Source organism: Nelumbo lutea, chromosome 8 (assembly GCF_056320005.1).
Source record: "Nelumbo lutea isolate HS-2025 chromosome 8, American lotus-T2T, whole genome shotgun sequence".
Taxonomy (NCBI): Eukaryota; Viridiplantae; Streptophyta; class Magnoliopsida; order Proteales; family Nelumbonaceae; genus Nelumbo; species Nelumbo lutea.
The window spans coordinates 581143-604143 of record NC_142691.1 but is presented as its reverse complement, the minus strand read 5'-3'; the positions used below and the strand labels follow the sequence as shown (position 1 = coordinate 604143).

The 23001-nt window shown below is 39.4% G+C and overlaps 1 protein-coding gene across 1 annotated transcript; it reads left to right on the top strand.

Annotated features, from left to right (window-relative positions):
• The first annotated feature begins 3316 nt into the window (after positions 1-3316).
• Positions 3317-22630, top strand: LOC148842066 (proteasome subunit alpha type-5). Its single transcript, XM_088956693.1, has 10 exons — positions 3317-3754; positions 3955-3994; positions 4107-4188; positions 4284-4364; positions 5372-5485; positions 5565-5666; positions 19862-19920; positions 20651-20753; positions 22127-22192; positions 22318-22630. The coding sequence occupies exons 2-10, from the start codon at positions 3981-3983 to the stop codon at positions 22408-22410; spliced, it is 714 nt and encodes a 237-aa protein (XP_088812819.1). The 5' UTR covers positions 3317-3754; positions 3955-3980; the 3' UTR covers positions 22411-22630.
• Positions 22631-23001: the final 371 nt, after the last annotated feature.

Here is a 23001-nt window from a genome sequence, read left to right as displayed (position 1 = left end):
GTAAAGCTTTATTTTTGTTTGTAAAAAGCCCTATTAAAATAGATAAATGATTATATAACAAAATAAATAAAATTCACGTAATGAAAAAATGTAAATGTTTTATATATCATTTAAATATTTAAATAACAAAATATTTAACATGACTAAATTTTAAATAGTTAATATAACAAAATTATGTATTGAATTTTAAAAAATTCTTAAAAGTAGAAAATAGTTATAATAGATTTCATAATATTCAATAAATAATTATGTATTAATAGTACTTGTTGATGCTCATAATGGGTTGAGGACAACTCTATAGCTTCGCTTATCGGATGAGTTGGCATATGGAAGAGTCCATTGTGGTTCAGGTCGGCTGAGGCCGAGGACCAATGGGATCCGAGGAGGGCCGAGGCTTAGGACCAGTGGGGTCCAAGAACCTACAAAGAAAGGGACGTTAGAGGCCCCAGGCGCTAGCTCAAGGCGGGGGACTCCGACGGTCAAGTTGGTGAGGGCGCATGAGAGAGGGCGAACGAGGCCTGAGTATAGTAGCTCGGACTTCACAGGTCCTTGGCCTCAAGAGCCCTTAGAATGGGATGAGGACAACTCTGTAGTTTCACTTATTGGACGAGTTGGCATATGGAAGAGTCCATTATGGTTGAGGCCGAGGACCAGTGGGGTCCAATGAGGGCTGAGGTCAAGGACTAGTGGGGTCCGAGAATTGCCGAGGTTGAGGACCAGCAAAGAGAGGGACATTAGAGGCCCCGGGCACTAGACCGAGGTGAGGACTCCGACGGTCAAGTTAGTGAGGGCATAGGAGAAAGGGCGGACGAGGCCTGAGTATAATAGCTCATATGAGGTTGCCTAGGAGCTAGAGAGCTTAGAGTTGCGGGTTTCCAACCTAGGTCTTAGATGATTACCTTGAGGGGGGTAGCTTCTAATACTTGAGACCGCCATCCGAGGTCACCACGTGTGGCCATGCCATTGGTCCTGTGCTGCGCACTGCGCCCAGCCACGTGTCGACATGCTGTTGGCTTGCCTAAAGCGCCTACGTCAGTACTGATTATAATTTTATGAATTATTAATTTCAATAAATAATTAATATTTATAGTATTGTAAATAACTATTTTCACTTATATAAATTAATAAATATAGAAAAAACTAAAAAAAATAATATTTATTAATTTTACAATAATAGTGTATATTCGTTATATAGTTATATATACTAAAATTAATATTTATTGTATTTTTAGTAATTATTTATTATATTTTTGATAAATATATTATCATTAATTATTTATAAATCTATTTTTATTTTGTCATTTAATAGAAATTTGTCAATAGTTATTGGAGATTAAAAAACTATTATTTAGCTTTTGATATTTAGTTTATTGTATTTTTTTATAAATTTATTTTTAGTAATTATGTATTTTTAATTTATTGATTAATATTTATTAGAGATTAAACTATTATTTGAGATTGAACTATTTATTGACTAATTTGTTATTTTTCATATTTATTATATATTTTCAATTATTGTATTTTTATTAGATATCTATTTTATTTTTATTATAAAATTATTTCAATAATTGTGTATTCTTACTATAAAATTTCAATAATTGTTGGAGATCAAACTATTGTTTTTTATTTGATATTAGACTATTAATTTAGCTGAAATTATGAGTATTCAAGGATTGGTTCAATTTGGTTGTAGGTTGTTTTGCCAACCAAATTGACATGGGCAGGTGTGGAGTTTGTCATTTGAAACCGACTAACCATTAGTTAAACATGCCAACTCGAGTTGTATTGATTTGGATTTATTTTTTGTTTGATTTTTCTGATCAAAAGATTTAAAATTTAAAATTTTAAAATTAAAATTAAATTTAATAAATTATAGTTGTATTATTAAAAAACAAATCTAAGAACTTGGATTTATGATATGAAATAGTTTAGACGAAGAAATATGGGATTTTCACACTTTACCATATTAAAAAAATTTATAATAATAATAATAATAATAATAATATATCTATGGTCGTGTCTATTCAATTCTTGTCAATTTACAAATGACTAAATTGAAACTAACCTAAGTTGGTTGGGTTGAAAATTTGCTAAAACCAAAGCCAATCGTAAATACTTGAAAACCAACAATCTTGAGTCAAGTTCGATTGGATTGGTTATTAAAAAGTCAAAATATAAAACAACTATATACTCTTATGTATTTCTATATTTGGTTTTCGCTTAACAGAGCCCATGCATCGCAGGGTCCCACTATATGCATTTGGGATTCCTAGGGAAGAGGATAAAGTTGGCCCTTGCGAACAACTTGATGCACTATCTCCCTTCAACCCTTTGAGCGAAATGCAGCAAAAGGAAGAAAAATCCATGGACCAACCCCATCATCTCCACCCCATAGGAGCTACGAGATCACCCCAAGGACGCCTTTGGCATCTAGGGGTCATGAACCGACCATAGAACCCTGTTCAAAAAGTGGAACGCATTAGCTGCCCGCTCTAAAGTTGGGTAGTAAGGGTCTGAGAAGGGCAATCACTCATTCTTAACACCAGCATTCTTAATCCATTAGCATGCATTCTCCTTGATCCATTACCCCCACCATTCATTATCCTTTACTCTCTTTCCTCTCTCATTCTCACCACTCCCATTAAGCCATGTCACAATTCCCACCCCAGCTACATAAAAATATTTTTAAAATCTCTATGCCAAGGAATCTCTTTTAAGCCAGTAGGATGAGGTGGGGAAATTTGAGGGTTTTCTATCCCTAATGGGGAGTGGGGGCCTTGCCCTAAACACGCCTACCATTGGAAATGGGGTGAGGATGGGGTAGAGTGTCTTGACTACGAAGTAGGTACAGGGATGGGGTGTCCCACCCCGAACCCACCCCATTGCCATTCCTATATAATTGTTAATTATTAATGAAATCAATAAAAGTATTAGCTTTTATAATTATTTTTATTTATTTGATGTTAATCAAAATTTCATTTAAAAATATTAGAAACAATAGCAATTATTAAAATTAATATGAATGATAAATAAAATAAAATTTATTTATATTAAATTATCAATAATTATTTTTTTATAAATCAATATTAAATGAAAAATGTAATTATTAAAATTTTAAATATTAACATTAATTTTGAATACTTTTAATTAATTAATAATACATTTTAATTATTAATTTATCAATAATTAATAATAAATAAAAGTATTCGATCTTTCAGATTTTCTCACGAATCCCCGCTAGTTCTCTATATAATAAATGTATAGATGAATTCGAGTATAATACTAGAAAGACGTGATAATGTTAAAAACTTGTGACGAGTCAATTGATATCATAAATGTGATAATCATTCAGGTGGTATGTATCAAAATGTACATGGGGTTTTCATTGTTCAAAGCTCTTCCCATATCGTTTATTTTTCGCATTATAGATTTTATATTTTTATTTATAAATTACTGTATATAACAAATTAATAGTCCTTAGCATGGGTGTTAACATCGGTCCAGGTCCGGCCCAATATCACCTGATCACCTTCACCCTAGCAGGCCTAAACTCTCTTGCATAGGGTTTGTGGCCCAACCTGTCTCCCTCGGCGAACCACCCTGCAGGTCTACCTTGCTGCGTTGCTGCCTTGCTTGGCAAGCTTTAAGGGGCTTGAAGCTCTAATTAAACCTCTTTCACTCTAAACTTTCAAGGTTTCAAGCTGAGCTCCAAAAGTACGACGAATTCCTCTATCGCATAATTGGCATAAACAAGGTACTTATACAAGTATATCCCTAAAAACCCCCTTACATAAAAGCTTTTGATTCAATGATTTGTGTCATGTTTTTTAGATCTTCATCTAGATATTCTACTTTACCCTGTTGGAATAGCCTGAGATCTATGAAATTTTAGATAATTTCAGCATTTCCTCCTGATTTGCGATATTTTCTGTTCGTTCTTCCATGCATATGTAGATTGCCGGGGCTCAATCGAATTGAAGATGTTTCTTACCAGGTGAGAACACTTCGATGCCAATTACAGGGCTGCTGTCTATTTGTTATAATTCTTTTTTCTTTTTTTTTTTTATTTATTTTTACCGCTGAGGCATCCTTTTCCGTGGTCGAAGGACTGAATACGATAGGGGTGTCAACACATTCTCTCCGGAGGGGCGGTTGTTTCAGGTCGAATATGCCATCGAGGCGATCAAGGTAATCTAACACGCGTGTAAATGAGTGGGTGTTTGGGTTATCTTATACTGAGTGAAAAGAGGGTGTTTTATATAGGGAACTCGTGTTTCTTGCAGTTGGGTTCGACTGCAATTGGGTTGAAGACGAAGGAAGGAGTTGTGCTCGCAGTCGAGAAGCGCATTACTTCCCCATTGCTGGTTAGACACTTTTACTTATTTCATTTGTGTTCATTTATTTATTTTTCTTAGTTTCTTATGTTTATTGTTTTATATTAATAGTTGCTAGTTATTTGGACAAGGCCTAGTTGTGTGGAGTACAGTAGTTGCTAATTATGGTGGAAGGTTGGTTTTGTGAATCATTCTCCTCTCTAAAGCCCCCTCCTGCCCCCCCCTCCCCGAGCCGGTCAGACATGGTTGTACTACTTTTACACTGTCAGCATAGTTTTCAAGGCGCCAAGGCGAGGCTAGGTGACAGGGGGGCACCTTGTTGCCCAAGCGACTAGGCGTCACCTAGGCGATGGATTTTTTTTAATGTAGAAAACATAGATCCTAGGGTAGTTCCCTAGGTGGCTAGGTACCATAACCATATTTCCTTATTACTTATTCATAATTTTCATAAGAAAAGTATAGAGTTCAGAAAATCAACATATTAATGAGAAGAAAAAGAAGGAAAAGAAAAATAAAAAAAATAGGGGCTGAACCCTTATTTTTGTTATAGGAAAAGAAGAAAAGTAAAAATGTGTTGATTAGACAAAATTTTAAGTTTTTCCTTACTTATTGGTTCTAGTTTTGAAGTCTTTGAGGATTCAATACAGCATTTAGCAATATTTGTATTGATTAAACCCTAATAAATAAGAAAATAATAAAAAGAAATTAGTATATAAACACACAAAATGAATATTTTAGTTTAATAGTGCCTATTTTATAATTATAATGTCAAAAAATAAAGAATAAAAAGTATTTTATAATACATAGTACAAAACTGCTTGCCGATTAGGCGAGCCGAGCCTCAAAGGGTGCCTTGTTGCCTAGGCGTGGCCTTGACAAGCATTCCTTGTTTAGAGCATATTTACAAGCAATCCATGGCTTGCTTATTGGGCTATGTATCTATCTTTTTTGCCAATACTTGTATTCATATTGGTAATTTAATGGTTTTTAGTGTTCAGGTACGGCTGCATTTATTTCATTTTCAATTTCTGTTGCAGGAGCCCAGCAGCGTGGAGAAAATTATGGAAATTGATGAACACATAGGGTGTGCAATGAGTGGATTGATAGCTGATGCTCGTACACTTGTTGAACACGCAAGAGTTGAAACTCAGGTGCTGTTGTTATTCACTTTTCACTCTCATAGGAATTGTTAATGTTGACAAATAACTCATTTTACGTATCATTTTCCAGAACCACAGGTTCTCATATGGGGAGCCAATGACTGTGGAGTCTACCACTCAAGCTCTCTGTGACCTTGCCTTGCGGTTTGGTGAAGGAGATGAAGAATCCATGGTTATACCTGCTTCTCTTTTGGATGTTAATTGTTTCTATTGTAATGAGCAAGTGACAACTTAGTTAAGATTTTTTGCGTGCGAATAGTTCCTGTATGATTTCATCATATTTAATCTGTGCAAGATTGTTGTATCCCTTCCCCAAAATGGTCATATCCAAAGTTTTTGTTTTCTTGATGAGCAATAGAAAGTTATTGATTTTGTAATATGAATATTTGATTAAAGAGTCACTGACCGAAACAGTGAACCCTTCTTTGGTGGACTTGCCCTGAGTAGGCGAGTATCTATATCTAGCCTTTGATCTCTTAATGTACATTAAATCTCCACTGGAAACACTACCTTAGGATAACTAGTCAATTAGCTGATCTCTCTACCCAATTGAATGATGTTCTTATATCCCTAGCTATATCACCTCTGTTATATGCTGTGCCCAGAAATCCAAGGTCCTTGTTTTTAATCCATTCCACCACTACCCCCGCCACCACCTTACAATCTCCCTCCACCACAAGTTTATTATATTTGACTATTTGAGGGAATTTTCCATTCTTAAACCTTGCAGTACTGTTAACACCATCTCTCTAGTTGAGTTGCCAAAGGCTATAGGCCTAAAGTAGATGGTAACAATCATGCGATGACAGCCCGCCCCTAAACATGCATCAAATACATGAATTTCTATGGTTTGTTGTATTTCACCCATCAAAGTTCAAGTTGGTGGTTCCCACTTTATATGGGGCTTTTCAACACAGATAGATTTAGAGGAAAGTGTGTTTTTCAGGTGTATAGGGTGCTAGTGTTTGTGAGAAGCTGAGCAACCTCTCATACTCCATTGTTTTGCTGTTATAGTGGATTTCTGCTCATCCTCCCGTGGATGTAGGCACATGGCCAACCATGTTAACTCTCTGTGTTTTCTTGAGTTAGTTTGTTCCTTTTTGTTTTTCTATTTGCCAATAAGTTAAAGGTCTTAGGTTTGTAGTTTCACAACAAATTTGTATCAGAGCCTTTTGGTTTGTGACTGGGTTTTGTGATGGTGGCAAGAGCAGTGTCAACAATGACATATGACAGAGAAGTTTGATGGAAGGAACTATTTCAATTTGTGGTGTATCAAGGTGTGTATCGCGGTGGTGTAGTAGGGGTTGCTCAAGGTGTTGACAGGGAAGGAAGCTTTATTGACAACGATGTCTGAAGAGAATAAAGATGATCTTCTAGAGTGTGCACTTGGTGCTATCCAGTTATGCTTGTCCAATGAAGTGTTAAGCATATTTGAACTCTAAAAAGTTGAAAAAGCGGGTGTCTTCCTATAAAAAAAAAGCAGGTGTCGGAGAGTCAGCTTGAGGATTAGGTAGATGGCTTAATTGTGAAAGGCAGAACAAAACAAGAAGGGTTAGGTAGTTGGGGAAAATCCAGATCAAAGTCTAAGTCTTGGAAAGTTAAACACTATTAATGTCATGTGGTTGGCACATCAGGAAAAACTATCCAAAGCACAAAAATAAGGGGAAAAAGAAAGTTGAAAACAATTCTATAGCTACAAATGTTGCTAGTGGAGGGGGAAGTTCTGATGATTTTTAGGATATTTTGACAGTGTTTGCTTGTAGCTCAAGTGATGAGTGGATTCTTATTGATAAAAAAAAGAGTGGATTCTTGATTCAGGTTGTACATTTCACATGTGCCCAGATAAAAATTGGTTTTCCACATACGAGGCAATTAGTGGTGGTACAATTTTGTTGGGGAACAATAAGGGGCTTTCTGTTGTTGGTGTGGGCACAATTTGGGTTAGATGTATGATGGTATTGTTAGACCATTGGAGGTTCAACATGTTCTAGAATTGAAGAAAAACCTAATATCTTTAGGCATTATAGATTCCCATGGTTATCAATTTTTAGCTGAAGGTGGAGTCTTGAAGGTTTTTAAAGGTGTTTTGGTTGTAATGGAAGGGAAGTTAATGGCCTTTATCATCTCTTGGGAAGCACAGTTATTGGCAGTTTTGATGTGCCTTTCTGATTATGATTTGTTTCCACTCAGTTATGGCATATGCATCTGGGGTAGACCTGCTCATGGGCCGGGCCGGGCCGGGCTTTTACTCATCATTAATGGAAATACGCTAGGCCTGAGCCCGACCAACGGGCCTATAACTTGGGTCCGAGCTCGAAGCCCGACCTAATAAAAAAAATTACAATTTTCCCTATTCAAATTAGAATTAAAAATTCAGATGTTTTTTTTCCTATTTAAATGAACAATGGGCCTACAAGATGGTTTTTTTTCCCTTTCTTTTACGTTTTAAAACACAGTTTTACCTTCTTAAATAAAAAAATTTATTCAAATGGACATAATCACATAACCCATTTTAAGTCTAATCTTAGGTCGGGCCGGGCCGGGCTCGGGTTGGGCTATTTTGACAAAATCCGAGCCCGGCTTGAATTTATTGCGGGCTGGGCTTTTTGGCCCGAGTTTAAGCCCGCCGGCCTATAAACATGTTCAAGCCTGTCCGAGGGCCGGGCCGGCCTGTCGGGCCACCCGGCCCATGAACAGGTCTAATATGGGGTGTATGAGTGAGGGGCATGACAAAGTTGGGCAAATGGGGTTTGTTGTATGGTCAGAGGATTGGTAATCTAAATTTCTATGAAAATTGTGTTTTCAGTAAACAAAGCAGAGTGAATTTCAGTACACTTGTTCATAGAACCAAAGGACATTTTGATCTTTGGGGTCCTCTTTTAGTTACATGTAAGGGTGGTTCACAATACTTGTTGACATTCATTGATGACCATTCATTTTTTTTTTATCAGAAACGATAACTTTCATTAGAGATAAATAAACCTGAAAAATAGAATTCAACCCTTATTAGAAAAGGTTGATCCAATAAACATCAAACATTACAGCACTGCCCAATAAAGACTCTCCCTTACAGTCCCTTGTTTTTCTAGGGCGTCAGCAAAACCATTTGCTGATCTCCTTACCCACTTGAACCAAACACCCACCTCCCTTGTTATGCTAAGAATTTCCCTTATTAGCTGTCTATATTGCCAAATTCCCAGCTGCCCTGATTGCATCCACCCAATTAACAACTTGGAGTCTCCCTCTATCTCAATCTGCTGTAGCCCCAATTGTTTGGCCAGTTTTACACCTTGATGTAGTGTCAAGATTTCCGCTCTTAAGGAATCTCCAACTCCTATTGGACTTGAAAACAAAGCCATCATCTTGCCTTCATTATCTCTGAAAACACCTCCTATACCAAATGGGCCTGGATTACCTATAGAGCTTCCATCAAAGTTCAGTTTCATCCTTTGTTGTGCCGGTGGGGACCAAACTTCCTGTATCATAGCTTTGGAAGTAGTAGTAGATGCCACAATACCCCAACTTCTATAAATGTCTTCAACTGAGAAATCCTTAAAAAGATCACAGGATTTCAACCAATGGATAACCTTGGTAGTTATTCCTTCCACAACCTCTTCCTTGGATCTATATCTGCCTTTAAAGATCCTATTGTTTCTTTCCTCCCACACTGACCACAATACAACACTCTAGTGTCTCTCCACATAATCCTTCCACAAACCGTTTGCTGCCTGTAAAAAGTTGGATCAAAGAGGTTCACCACACTTGAGGAGGGAGTCCACTTGCAGCCAAAGAGAGAAGAGAACCAAGACCAAATAAAGAACACAAAGGGACATGAGATTAGTAAATGTGAAATTATCTCACCAGAACCCAAACAGAGGCAACAAACATGGGGGGAGAGGCACATATTTGGCCTCTTTTTCTGCAATAAATACAATGTGTTGATTTTTTGGAGTACCACTTCCCAACAAAAGGCTTGAATTTTAGGGGGTATAGGGCTACCCCACACCTCCTTTGAAGGAAAGTTCCCTACAAGGTTAGAGGTCTGAAGCAAAATGTTATAGAAGGAAGAGCAATTGAAAAAACCAGAAGGGGAAGATTTCCAAATTCTGCTATCTCTACAGGACTGATAAAGAAAGACTTCCCCTAACTGAGTGATCAAATCATCAACCATCCCCATTTCAGAATCCCTTAGACCTCTTCTCAAGCCCAAATCCTAGGAGTTATCAACAAACACTGAAGAGATCACTTTTCTTTTGTTTTCAAACAAGGAGTAAATAGAAGGAAATCTATCTCTAAGGGAGTTTTCACCAACCCAAAACATCTTCCCAAAACAAGACTTTATTTCCAACGCTGACATTATATTTGAAATAAGGAAGCATAAGAGACAAAATACCTTGAATAGCTTTCCAAGGAAAACACTGAGAAGCCCCAGGGTCGAGTCCTGCATCCCAGTAGTTATCTGTCAATCCATGAATACTAACAATCACTCTAGACCAAAGTCTGTCCTGTTCCATCAGTAGTCTCCAAATCCATTTCCCCAGCAAAGCCATGTTTCTTAATCTTATATTTCCTAACCCAAGGCCTCCATCATCCCTACTCCTAGAAACCACCTCCCACTTCACTAAGTGATCATTCTTAGTATCCCCTGGTTCCCACAAGAAATCCCTCATTATCTTCTCTAACTGGTTAGCTACTTTCATTGGTACTCTAAAGGTAGACAGGAAATAAATTGGTAGGTTGGCTAAGGTTGACTTGATTAAGGTTATCCTACCCCCTAAAGAGATGTAATTCCTCTTCCAATTTGCTAACATCTTGGAGAATCTTTCAATTACAGGGTACCAAAAACTCTCAACCATTGGGTTCCCTCCCAGTGGTAGCCCCAAATATTGTAAAGGCCGCCCCCCCCACCCCCCCTTCACACCCCAAAATCCTAGCTAGGGAATCCACCTCCTCTCCCCCTGGAGGAGAGGACCTTCGAAATCAAGATTTGGATTGATTGCAGTGGGAAGCGAGCAATTTATAGCTCTGCTTGGAGGAATCGGATTGCCAACACACACCGTACGAGCACCCATTCCCTGGTCTTTACAAAGGATTGAATCCCCTTTTCTCCCTGTTTCGGTTTTCTCCTCACCTGAGCCTGTTTTCTTTTTTTCCAACTCCTTTCTAGGCCAAATCAACTCTCCTGGAAGTGTACAAGCCTCTTCTTTGAACAGTAACTTTAATCCTGGGTTATCTTCCTCCCCAAACCTTGAACGACATTTACTCTGTATACTACCATAGCTGGACTCTTCAACACACAACTCTTCTTTCAGAGACTCATTATCTACACTTACCCAGTCTGAAGCAGAATCCTCCTCTTCTAACCTTGTGCGATTATATCTCGGATTAGGTTTATCTGGGCTAGTGGAGTAAGAGACCAGTCTTGGCTGCCATGCTAAAGTCGGACCAGACAAACGTTTTTCTTTCGAGGCAGTTGCAGACCAATCTGAAGAGGACGAAGATATACCACAGCGAATGTCCATAGTCTTTTGAACCTTGTTCCACCTCACGTGCCTATTTAGGTGGTCACCTGATTTATTTATGGGCTTACTTGCAGTTAGAGTCTTATTTCCAGGCCCATCCACTTGAAGTTTAAGACTGGGCCCACCAGTACCCCTCACTTCTACCGTTGGTCCATCCTTATAATTTTGAACCCGACCCAGCCTTTTTAAAAGTTTAGTGTTGGTTCCCTGACTGCAGGCCTGGGCCATATCAAATGACAATCCACCTGGTTGCTGTTCCAATCTACCTCCACCTGTCCCCACCTTTGGACACTTGTTCAAATTCAAAAAGTCTTTTGACAGACTTTCTCCATCTTTGGACGTTACTACCTGGGCAAAAGTCCTAGTCCGATCCTCTGATTTGCCAATTAAAGTGGAAGATTGCTTTTACAGTTTCCTTCCCAGTGTTAACTCGAACCTTGGAGGCTACGTCAGTGTCGCCTTCCCCACTCCTCCCCAATCTCCACCATCTAGCTTCTGTAGATGTTGCAATCCAAACCCTGAGTTCTACATTATCTGAAGTTAATTCCTAAGAACTTGGGATAAGCTCTGGCTTTGCTCCAGCTACATTAATCTTCACGGCACTCGGGTGAAGCATCAAAGGAAACCATCTCGCCTCCACCTAGCTTTGCAACTTTCTTGAATACCTCCATCTTCCATTGATGACCATTCATGAAAGGTCTGGTATATTTCCTGAAGTGCAAGAGTGATATGTTTGTCACATTCAAACGGTGGAAAGCCTTGATTGAAAAGCAGATTGCTAAGAAAATCAAGCATTTGAAAATTGATAATGGTTTATAATATTGTGTTGGTGAGTTTGATGAGTTCTGCAAAACTGAAGGAATTGAAAAGGATAGGAGTTTTCAACAAAGCTTTGTTGGGTAAGTGGTTTTGGAGGTTTGGAAGAGAAAGAGAGGCCCTTTGGAGGAGAGTGGAGGCCTGTAAGTATGGGGTGATGAATTTTGGGTGGGACTCAAGGGAGGTGTGGCACTCATATGGTGTTAGTGTATGCAAAGGAATAATGAGCTTTAACTCTTTGATGATCCCCTTTTATTCTTGGAAAGTGGGGAGTGGATCGAGTATTCGGTTTTGGGAAGATAACTGGTCCGGGGTTGGGAAATCCTGTGGAATATGCCCAACGCTATACAATTTGAGCAGGAAAGGAGTGCCCATCTCAGAGTATTATGAAGTAGTTAATGGTGCTGTGATCTGGAACCCAAATCTCAGAAGACCCCTGTTCGATTGGGAGGTGGAGGAGTGCATGGAGTGCATGGAGTGTACTCGGCTTTGAGAAGTAATCAGGTGGAGGCTGATCCAGTTAGGGGTGTTTGGGGTAAACCAGTGCCTCCAAGGGCTGAAACTTTTGCTTGGTTGTGAGAGGATGCATTTTAACCCAGGATAATCTGAAGCTCAGAGGCATTCAGTTTCCAAGTAGGTGAGTGCTGTGTTTTTCTGAAGAGGAAGGTGTTTCTCACTTACTACTGCACTGCAAATTCACATTTCCAGTTTGGTCCTATTTCTTCAAGCTATTTAAGATGAACAAATGTAGATCCGGCTGAAATCTTTAGTTGCTGGCAAAGATCTGTAGTGGCATTAAAACTAAGGTTTTATGGACCTGTATTCCCTTTGCTGTGTGCTGGGAGATTGGAAGGAAAGAAACCGAAGACTATTTGAGGAGAAAAAGAGAAGTATGGAAGAGACAGTGGCTGTTATCAGTTCAACAGTTATTGGTTGGGTGCTGCTGCTTCCCGAGTTTCAAGGATTGAGGAAGGAAGATTTTGGTGCTGATTTCCGGATTTCTTTGAATGCATAAAAGAGTGAATACGTTTCGTGTTGTCTTGAAGTGATTGTTTTGTTTTGAAGTGATGTTGTAACGAGTCTTTTTGTTTTCTGGTGGTGGTCACATCTTGTCACCTAGTTATGTTTGTACTATTTTCCTTTTGGCAATAAAATTTTATCTTTATTAATCTTCAAAAAAAAGAAGGAATTGCCACTGTTAGAAAAACACCACAGCGGAATGGGGTTGCAGAACGGATGAACAGAACACTCTTGGAGAGAGCATGTTGCTTGCTCTTACATGCTGATTTATTGATGGACTTTAGGATTGAAATTGTCAGTATGGTTACTACTTGGTGAATAGATCTCCTTCAACTGCCATTGAGTTAAAGACTCTTGAAGAGGTGTGGTTTGGTTCTCCTGGTAACTACTTTGATTTGCAAATATTTGGTTATCTTGCATATGCTCATGTGAAAGAAGATAAACTTTCGCCAAGGGCCTAGAAATGCATGTTCCTAGGTTATGCATCTGGGGTGAAGGGATATAGGTTGTGGTGTGCTGATCCAAAGTCACCTAAGTTTATTATTAGCAAGGATGTAACCTGAGTCTGCTATGTTCAGTCAAAGTAAGGGGTTTGTTGATGTTGATGGGGGCAAGGGAGTTGGTAAGCAGGTGGTGTTAATGTGGGGACTCTGGACAGTGTGAGAAGACACTTGAAGAGGCACCTGAGGAGCAATGATGCCATATTGCTACAAGTAGACAGAGGTAGGAGTGCAACTTCAGTGGGCTCAGGTTGGGGTTTTGTCAAAATATCAATGGGCTTGGACTGAAAACCCAATCTCAATGTAGTTTAAAATCTTAAAAATGGGTACCTGACTTGCACCCTCTAGATAGAGGAGGTAGACAAGACCACCTCAAAGGTATGATTATGTGTGTTTGATTGCTTTTGCTTTGTTTGTTGCAAAGGACCTTGATGGTCATGAGTCATGTTTTTATAGGGAGGCTGTTTCTTGTGATGAATCTTCTCAATGGATGACTGCTATGAATGAGGAGATTGGGCCTGTGTTGAGACACAAATAAAGGGAATATAAGTGTACAAGAAAAGGCCACATCAGCCTTTAAAGAATATAACTAACAGCCAACCACTAGAACAAACTAAATAACAAACTAGACAAGTGGAGAGGCTGGTATAACAGAATTGTAACAGCAGTGTATAAATAACAGCAGTGTTATAACAGAATGGATTATGGATTTGGGAATACAATCTTTCTTTCTCTCTCTCTCTCTCTCTATCTTTCTCTCTCTCATTCAGGAGGCAGGCTCCCTCGAAAGAGTCCCTGAGTTAGGCAGTTCCTAACAAGTTGGTATTAGAGCCAATTCAGAGCGAAGATGCCAAGCACAAGATCATCAGCAATGGAGAACAGAGTCAACAACATGGAAGGAGAAATGCAAAGAATATCAGCCGATGTCAAAGAAATCAAGGAAAGCTTTGCATCCTTACTAGAAAGACTGGCACAGGCACCACCTGTGCAAATTCAGGAAGAACACAGTGACACCAGTCATCGAAGTGGATCAAGAACTGCAAGAATCGAGTTTCCCATCTTCACAGGAGGAGATCCCACTTCCTGGCTTCTGCGAACAGAAAGATACTTCGATTACCACGACACACAAGGCTTTGATCGTGTTCCACTAGCCTCTGCACACCTGGAAAGAGAGGCGATCGTCTGGTACCAATGGTACCGGCGACGACACCCAAGGGCTACATGGGCCGACTTCACCGACGCCTTAACCATGCGATTTGGGGTCTCAGCCTTTGAGAATTATGACGAAAGCCTTGCTAAGCTATGACAGACCGGCTCCGTCCAAGATTATCAGATGGCGTTTGAAAGATTGGCAGTGCGCGTGCAAGGCTGGCCAGAAAACATGCTTGTTGGCAGTTTTGTTGGAGGACTTAAGGAGGAATTGCGGCTGGAGGTAAAAGCCATGCAGCCCACCACCGTTCTTGAAGCAGCAGCAATAGCCCGATTACATGAAGACAAAATAAACCGGGCAAGAAGGACCAGCCGACCCCTGGGAGCTGCGATCAGACCTGGTGTAACCAACCAAGAACTTGGAATCTTGGGTAAACCAGAGCCCAGATCAGGAGTAGGAATCGCAGGCAAGGATGCCAGCTCTGGTTCAGGCCCCGGCTCAGCCAAGAGGTTAACCTGGGCTGAGATGCAAGCTTGACGAGAAAAGGGCATTTGCTACGCATGTGGCGGGCTGGGCCATCGCTGTAAGGTCCTGCAAGTTTTCTTCCTGCAACCTGAAACTGAATATGTCGAGCAATCAGCCGACATTGAGGAGCCAAGGGATGACCAAGAATGGGTACCAGGGACAAAGGAATACCCAGAAGTATCCCTGCAAGCCTTGACCGGTCTTGCTTCTTCTCAAACGATGCGAGTAACCGGACTGATACAGGGGCGCCATGTATCGGTTCTGATAGACAGTGGCAGCACCCTCAATTTCATCACCCAAACCTTGGTCAGGCAACTAGGGGTTCCAGTCCAACCATGTGCAGCCTTTCGGGTGCACGTAGCTAATGGGAGCAACCTGGCATGTGACAGTACGTGCACAGAATTAAAGATAAGGATACAAGGACATGAGTTCGAGGTGGATCTGCACCCCCTGGAAATCAGTGGAGCAGATGTAGTTCTCGGAGTCCAATGGTTAAGGCAACTAGGGCCGGTGATATGTGATTGGACCCGCCTCACCATGGATTTCCAAACGGGCAGCTCACAGGTGCATATTCAAGGGCAGCCGTCCAAGGGTCCAGGACCTATTAGCCTCGCCTCCCTAAGGAAACAAGTAGCAGACCCAGCCCACATCGTTTTAATGCAGATAGACTCCCACAAGAATGGCCCCATTCTAGCCCAAGAAAGCAGATCCGAAGAGGGCCGCACACAACTACAGCAGCTACTTCAGAAGTTCTCAGGGATCTTCCAAGAACCTAAGGAACAGATTTCAGGTGGATACGCAAAGGGAATCACATCGAACCAGAGGCATCGGTGGTATGGTCAGGTCTCCCAATTGAGGATGCAACTTGGGAACCTTACTTGGATTTACAGAATAGATTTCCACATCTAGACCTTGAGGGCAAGGTCGCTTTTAAGGGAGGAGGGACTGTTGAGACACAAATAAAGGGAATATAAGTGTACAAGAAAAGGCCACGTCAGCCTTTAAAGAATATAACTAACAGCCAACCACTAGAACAAACTAAACAACAAACTAGACAAGTGGACTGGACAAGTGGAGAGGCTGGTACAATAGAATTAACAGCCAACCACTAGAACAAACTAAATAACAAACTAGACAAATGGACTGGACAAGTGGAGAGGCTGTTATAACAGAATTGTAACAGCAGCGTAAACAGCAGTGTTATAACAGAATGATTATGGATTTGGGAATACAATCTTTCTCTCTCTCTCTCTCTATCTTTCTCTCTCTCATTCAGGAGGCAGGCTCCCTCGAAAGAGTCCCTGAGTTAGGCAGTTCCTAACAGCCTGTCCATAAGAATCAAACTTGGGAGCTTGTAAAACCGCCACAGGGTTGAAGATGCAAGGGTACAAGGCACGTTTAGTAGCTAAGGGCTTTAGTGTTTTTACCAGTTGTGAAACATAGTTCTATTTGTGTGTTGCTTGCCATGGTTGCTTTATTTGATTTGGACCTTTCAGCTTGATGTCAAGACAACTTTCTTACATGATGAGCTTAAGGAGAAAGAAAATTTACATGCATCAACTAGAGGGTTTCCATGTGTGCTTGTTGAAAAAATCTTTATATGGTTTAAAACATTCACCTAGGTAGTGGTATAAGTGGTTTGACACTTTTATGATTGGATATGGTTACTTTAGGAGTGATTATGATAGCTGTGTGTATCACATGAAGCTTAGATGGTTCATTTATGTATTTGGTGTTGTTTGTTGATGACATATTGGTTGGCTGGTTGTTGCTAGAAGCATGCCTGAGATCAACAGTTTGAAGTAGTTGAGCAGTGAGTTTGAGATGAAGGATCTTGGTGCAACCAAGAAAATACTGGGTTTGGAGATTTACAGGGACCAAAGCGTTTGCATTATTGTTCTTGTACCAGAAGTAGTACATAGAGAGGGTGGTTGAGCGTTTTGGTATGGAGAAATGTAATCCAGTGAGCACTCCACTCATAGTCCACTTTAGGTTAATTTTGCTTTGTCGCCACATATTGAGGAGGCATAGGAACATATGCCTCTTGTTCCTTATGCTAACATTAGTGGTAGTCTTATGTATGCTATGGTTTGCCCATGTTAGGTATTTCACATGCTGTTAGTGTTGTGAGTTGGTTTATAGGAAATCTTGGAAAAAGGTCACTGGTACGTAGTGAAATGGATTCTTCAATATCTCAGAGGCACCGCAAATGTTGGCTTGGTTTATGACATGGATTGTGACACTGACACCAGTGGTAGTGTTGTTGGTTTTGTGGATTCAGATTATGTAGGTGGTCTTAGATGGGAGATCTCTGGTTATGTTTTCACTATCTCTGGGTGTGGCATTAGTTGGAAGGAGTTTTCTTATCTGAGTTGCCTTGTCTTCTACATAGATAGAGTACATGGTAGTGACAGAGGTGGTGAAGGAAGTGTTATGGCTAAGAGGTTTGGTTGGTGACCTTGGCTTGCAGCAGGAGTTGACAGTTGTGTATTGTGACAGCAAGAATGCCATACATTTGATTAAAAATCAAATGTTCCATGAGAAGACCAAACACATTGATGTCAAATATCACTTCATTTGGGGGATCATGTTTCAGGTCGTTGTTTTAGTGATGAAGATTGCTGCAGCTGAGAATCTTGCTGATATGTTGACAAAACCTATCCTTGTGGCATTGCTTGGACTTGATTGGTATTTTTTTTTTCGCTTCGTGGGGCTACTCAATAGGGGGTAGCCCATTCCCTTTCCCTTAACCCCCCCAACCCCTGGTGGCAGCGGGGTTTGATCCCAGGTCTCTACTCCGACGAGTCAGAGAACCTACTGACTGAGCCACCATCAGTTGGCCGGACTTGATTGGTATTTACATTTCTGAGACGTGCCCTTTGGGGCTTATGTGGTGAAGGTGGAGAGAGTTTACTATTCTTATGTGGCTTGATGGAATTCAAGACAAGGTGGAGATTTGTTGTGTTGTGCCTTGAATTCTTGTTGCAGCCTGCTCTATGCCCCAACCCAACATATGTGGAGAAAAGCTTGAAGGGAAAAATTCATTGAGGTTTGCGGTGGATGCAGTAGGACCCGGCCTGTTTCCCTCTCCAAGGGAGTTTCTTTGCAGTTACTTGGTATGCTTTTGCATTCAGCTGGGATTCGAAACGCAGAAATGTTGTAGGAATGTCAGAATAACTTGTATGACTTATCTACTTAGATGTTTATTAAGAGTTTAAATGGTTATTGATATATCAATCTTGTATAGACAACCAAAAATGCTTTGCCATCAATTTTCTATTCAGGTTACTTAAGGAGTCCTTAGAGTATTTTAATCTATTGAGATGGTTAGATGCCATGTTAGTTTGGTTTGTATATATGTTTAAAATTTTAGAGTCATTGACGAAGTAGCTTATGAGTTGGTTATTGTTGACTTGGGTTTGAGTGCTGGAGTTGTTTTCAATTTTCATAGGTTAGGAGGTACTCTGGCTGATCCTAGATGGTCTACATATGTATTTAAGTTGCCAAAACATGGCCGATGAATTTGGAGATTTTTTTCCGCAATATTTGACTTTTCGGTGAATGAAACCAGAGCCCTTGAATGATTCTTGGGTTTTTTCCCATTTCTCTATTCTTTTGTCTTCTCTTGCAAGTTCTCTCAGTTCAACCACTAACAGCCATCAAATGCACATGAAAAAGGTCATTCTTGGTAAGCCTTCTTCTTTCAAGTTCCTTCTACTTTCAGCCTTCACAAACTTTCTGTGGAGATATTGGGCTGGATGGGCCTTAGTTTATTCGTTTTTCTGTAAGTTATGTTTATGACTTGTGTTAGTAGGTAGTGGGCTTTAGTTATAGGCCTGTTTTCTCTCTCTCTTTTTTTTAGTGTTTTTTATTGCTGTTTTTAGTGATGGATGCCCTACTAAGGGCACTCATGTAATTGTCCTTATTTTTTACAACAAAAGAATAAAAGAAATCATTGGGGGCTGAAGAGAGGTTTTGAATTACTCTCTCTTCTTCCTTTTCTTCCATCTTCTTCCTCCATCACTTCTCTCTCTTCAATCTCTTTCTTTTCTCCTGTTTCTTTTCTTTTAATTCAGATTATTGTAGGTGTGATTTACAACTCTTTCTATAGGGAGAGAAACACTTCTCTCTAAATCAGCCCTGTCAAAGCTTGGTGAAAACCATGTTTGGTTAAATCATTAGAACAATTTTCAGAAATTCCATTAAAATAAGGCTATTACCCAATAGCCACTCTTAGACTCAAACTTGTTTTCTCATGGTCATCTGCCCAAAATATTATCATTGCACCAGGCAACAGCCCCCTTAATACCCAATAAAATCTTTGTAGTTTTAGGGAGTTAATGTTCTATTATTTCGAAACATCTCAGCATCCTCTAAAATCAATGGCTTTAGAAGTTTCAAATCAAATTAGTCGTGGTATTACCCAAGATAAATCTTTATCCACACCCCTATCCTCACAAACCCAAACCTTGACCTAAATCCACAAAAACATAAATTTATTTTTAAGTTTCCCTACCACTTCAGCTTTGGCTTTGGAAGTTTCAAATCAAATTAACTGCCGTATTACCTAAGACAAATCTTTATCCACACCCTTATCCTCACAAACCCAAACCTTAACCTAAATCCACAAAAAACATAAATTTCTTTTTAAGTTGCCTCTCTCTCCAGCCTTGGTTCATATCCATCTTCATCATCATGACATGACTTTTTAATAGTTGCCTTCTTGCTTTTGAAAATAAAAAATTTGGAATGGTGGCACTATAGATGTGGAGTAGCTTCTATTTGTTAAAATACTTGAACACCCCCTAATGACTTGTAATTTTGTCTTGTACAGTCTCGGCCTTTTGGGGTATCTCTTCTGATTGCTGGTCATGATGAGAATGGCCCTAGTTTGTAAGTACCCTCTCCACTGAATTCATAGATTTTTGTATGATGTAGACTCTGATTACCGTTCTCTAGCTGCAATTAGATTGGACTTACTAAGGTAGTGTTTAGTAATGGAAGTTCTGGAGAAGATTTTAATGTTCTCTTTATATATAAAGAAAAGCTAGAAGCAATTACTTCAAAAATGAGATTCCCTTATTAATTTGTAAGTCATCCCTGCAATCAGATAACCTTGGTTGAATATTTATAGCTGTCTTCAACAAGGCAATAGTAAATCCTCAGCATAGAGGTACCTTCGTAGGGTGAGGGTGGCCTTGCTTTCCATCGTGGGACACAACATATATATGTTATTTCTATCTATTATTTTTTGGGGGTGTATGTGCTATACAACATCTCAAGGCTGGACAACTCAACCAAAAATTTGAGACTAATGGTACATGCCCATCTTTTTAACACTTTCCAGTCTTTTGATGGCTAATCTCTAATTTAAAATATCTAGTTGATTTTGCTAGGCTTTTGATCTTGGTCATGAGAAATGCCCAGAAAAATGAGGTCATTGCTAAAGCAAATGTAGAAAGAAAGCTAGAAGTAATATCTGATAACATGAATAAACGAAATTCATTGGAATATCAAAGTTATTATGATATGGGTGAGGACAGGATATAAGAATACTTCTAAACTATATTTATATACCTTAGAATTTGGGTGAGCGTCTTAAGAATATGCACATAATATGCAGATACTACACAGATCCATCTGGAACATTCTGGCAGTGCAATGCAAAAGCAATAGGTTCAGGTTCTGAAGGAGCAGACAGCTCTTTGCAGGAGCAATATAACAAGGTATTTGCATCTTCTGGTTTTCTACTATTCTTTTTCTTAGTAGGCTTCCCATATGTTTGGAATGGTTGGTGAGTCTTTTTAGATTTCCATCTTTCTGTTCAGCTGGTATTTGAAACATCCAAAAAGTTCTAGAGTATGGTCAATATCTGGAGATGGAAATCTGAGTAAAAATTGACAATTTTACCTGGCCAATAGAATAAGGGGAAAAGAATAAAAGTAGGTAAACACAATAGTAACAACATAAAAATGATTGGATGGTTGAATTCTCTTGTGGAAGTGGCTTTGGTTGCAGAAATGATCTTTTGAAACATTCCTCAATAATAACCAATGAATTAACCTTTGTATCGGAAAAAAAGAACACTTGAGGAATAACCAACCATGGAAAGTGGCTTAGGGACATGCAACGGTGGTCCTTAAGCTGTGATGAGATACCACTCCCTTTTGAACATGGGTGCATGGGTACTGTGGCATCAAACCCAAGAAACTCCTAGGCCCTGTTTGTTTTTTCTTTTGGCCTTACTCGGGTAAGTATATTTACATGTGTTCTTTTATTAGTGAGATAATGATCATTTTATCCTTAGAAAGACAAAATTAGAAGGGACAATGTTGTTCCATCATGCGCTGGGAGAAGGGTATCACTGTAATTTTTCCATGGGTCCCACATGAATCGGCAAAAAGAATGTGGGATTGTTGGTCAATGGGAAGTTCCCATTGACCAACTCCCCCCACCCCAACATGCAACATTTACCAAAAAACGAACATGCCCTTAATAGAAAACTAGTTTAAGTACTCTGAAAACAAGAACGCAGAAGATGTGCAGTAAACAATTTAAGGAATATTTCTTTTTTTCACTGTGGAATAAAAATTTTCGCGTATTACTTTTTCTTCATCTCCCTTATCCTGGTCTATATAAATTTACATCTATGGGTGGTGGACACAAAATCTGAATTTGCTATTTTATACTCAAATGGGAATTAGAAACAAATTTAGATATTCATCAACTTTGTCAATAATTCTGAAATTTGATAAAATTAGTCAATGCTCAGAGGTGAATTAGATCCAAATTCGTGGATTCATTAACTTGGTCAAGGCGTTGACTTTTTAAAGTAGCACTTGCCTGATGTTTTCAAATAAAAAGTGAAAAAAGGGAAAAGAAAATAATAAGAATTTGAACAAAATATTTTATGACTTTTTTATAGTAAGAAAGAGTTCTTTAGGGCTCTTTTACTCACCTCATGGTCAAATTGCTTAACTTTACTGGATCACATTTCCAGATTCCAATATTTGATTGTACGTTTTATTTCTCATTTAACAATGATGAACCTAGGAAAGCTCTGTGGTGAATCTAATTAGTTGTTTCCCTGGGTGTGCAGGATATAACGCTTCAGGAAGCTGAAACGATAGCTCTTTCCATATTGAAGCAGGTGATGGAAGAAAAGGTAGGTTTTCCACAATTATGCTCCTATCTGTTATTTAGGTTTGTCCACAAGCACCCACACCTACATGGGAGAGTTGCGCATGCTTATCTGTTGCTTTGGGTTGTGTTTGTGATCTTTGTTCTTAGGTGACTCCAAACAATGTTGATATTGCAAAGGTGGCTCCAACATATCATCTCTACTCCCCGTCTGAAGTGGAGGCTGTCATTAGTCGCCTATGAAGATATCTTCCAAATCCATGCCTGTGGCTGATTTCTTTTCCTTTGCAACACATGCATACATTTTGTACTGTATTGTTTAGTAGGATTCCTTATTTGCTTCCGTTCCCCCCTCATTTTAGGGGCTGAGTATGTCCAAAGCTAATTCGGACTTTGGTTTCTTGATTGTGGAACTGCAGCGTTATGGCTTCTTAGTTTGAGATAAAAAGATCAATCTTAAAAATCTTTATCTGGACTTGATGGTAAAGATGTTTCTCCTTAAAGCCTGAAACAATTGGGTGGGGGTGGGGGTTATGGAGTCTGGATCTGCTACACAAGGTGTACACACAATCAGTGTGTGACTCATCCAGCAACTGTTGACAACTTGCATGTAATGGAAGGCCCTCCTTTAGTTTAGTCTATTTTTTAACATAATAACGGAGGGGTGTCTTTGTTTTTCGGTAACATGTAAAATTTTGATCCTAGAATGTTGCTTTAAAGCCGTTCCAAGGAAAAACTTGAAAGAAAATAAAAAATGCATCGATTGGCGTCCTGTCACAGCATATGCCATAAATGCTGTAGTCAAAATTGTTTTTGCAGTGGGTGGTCATTGGT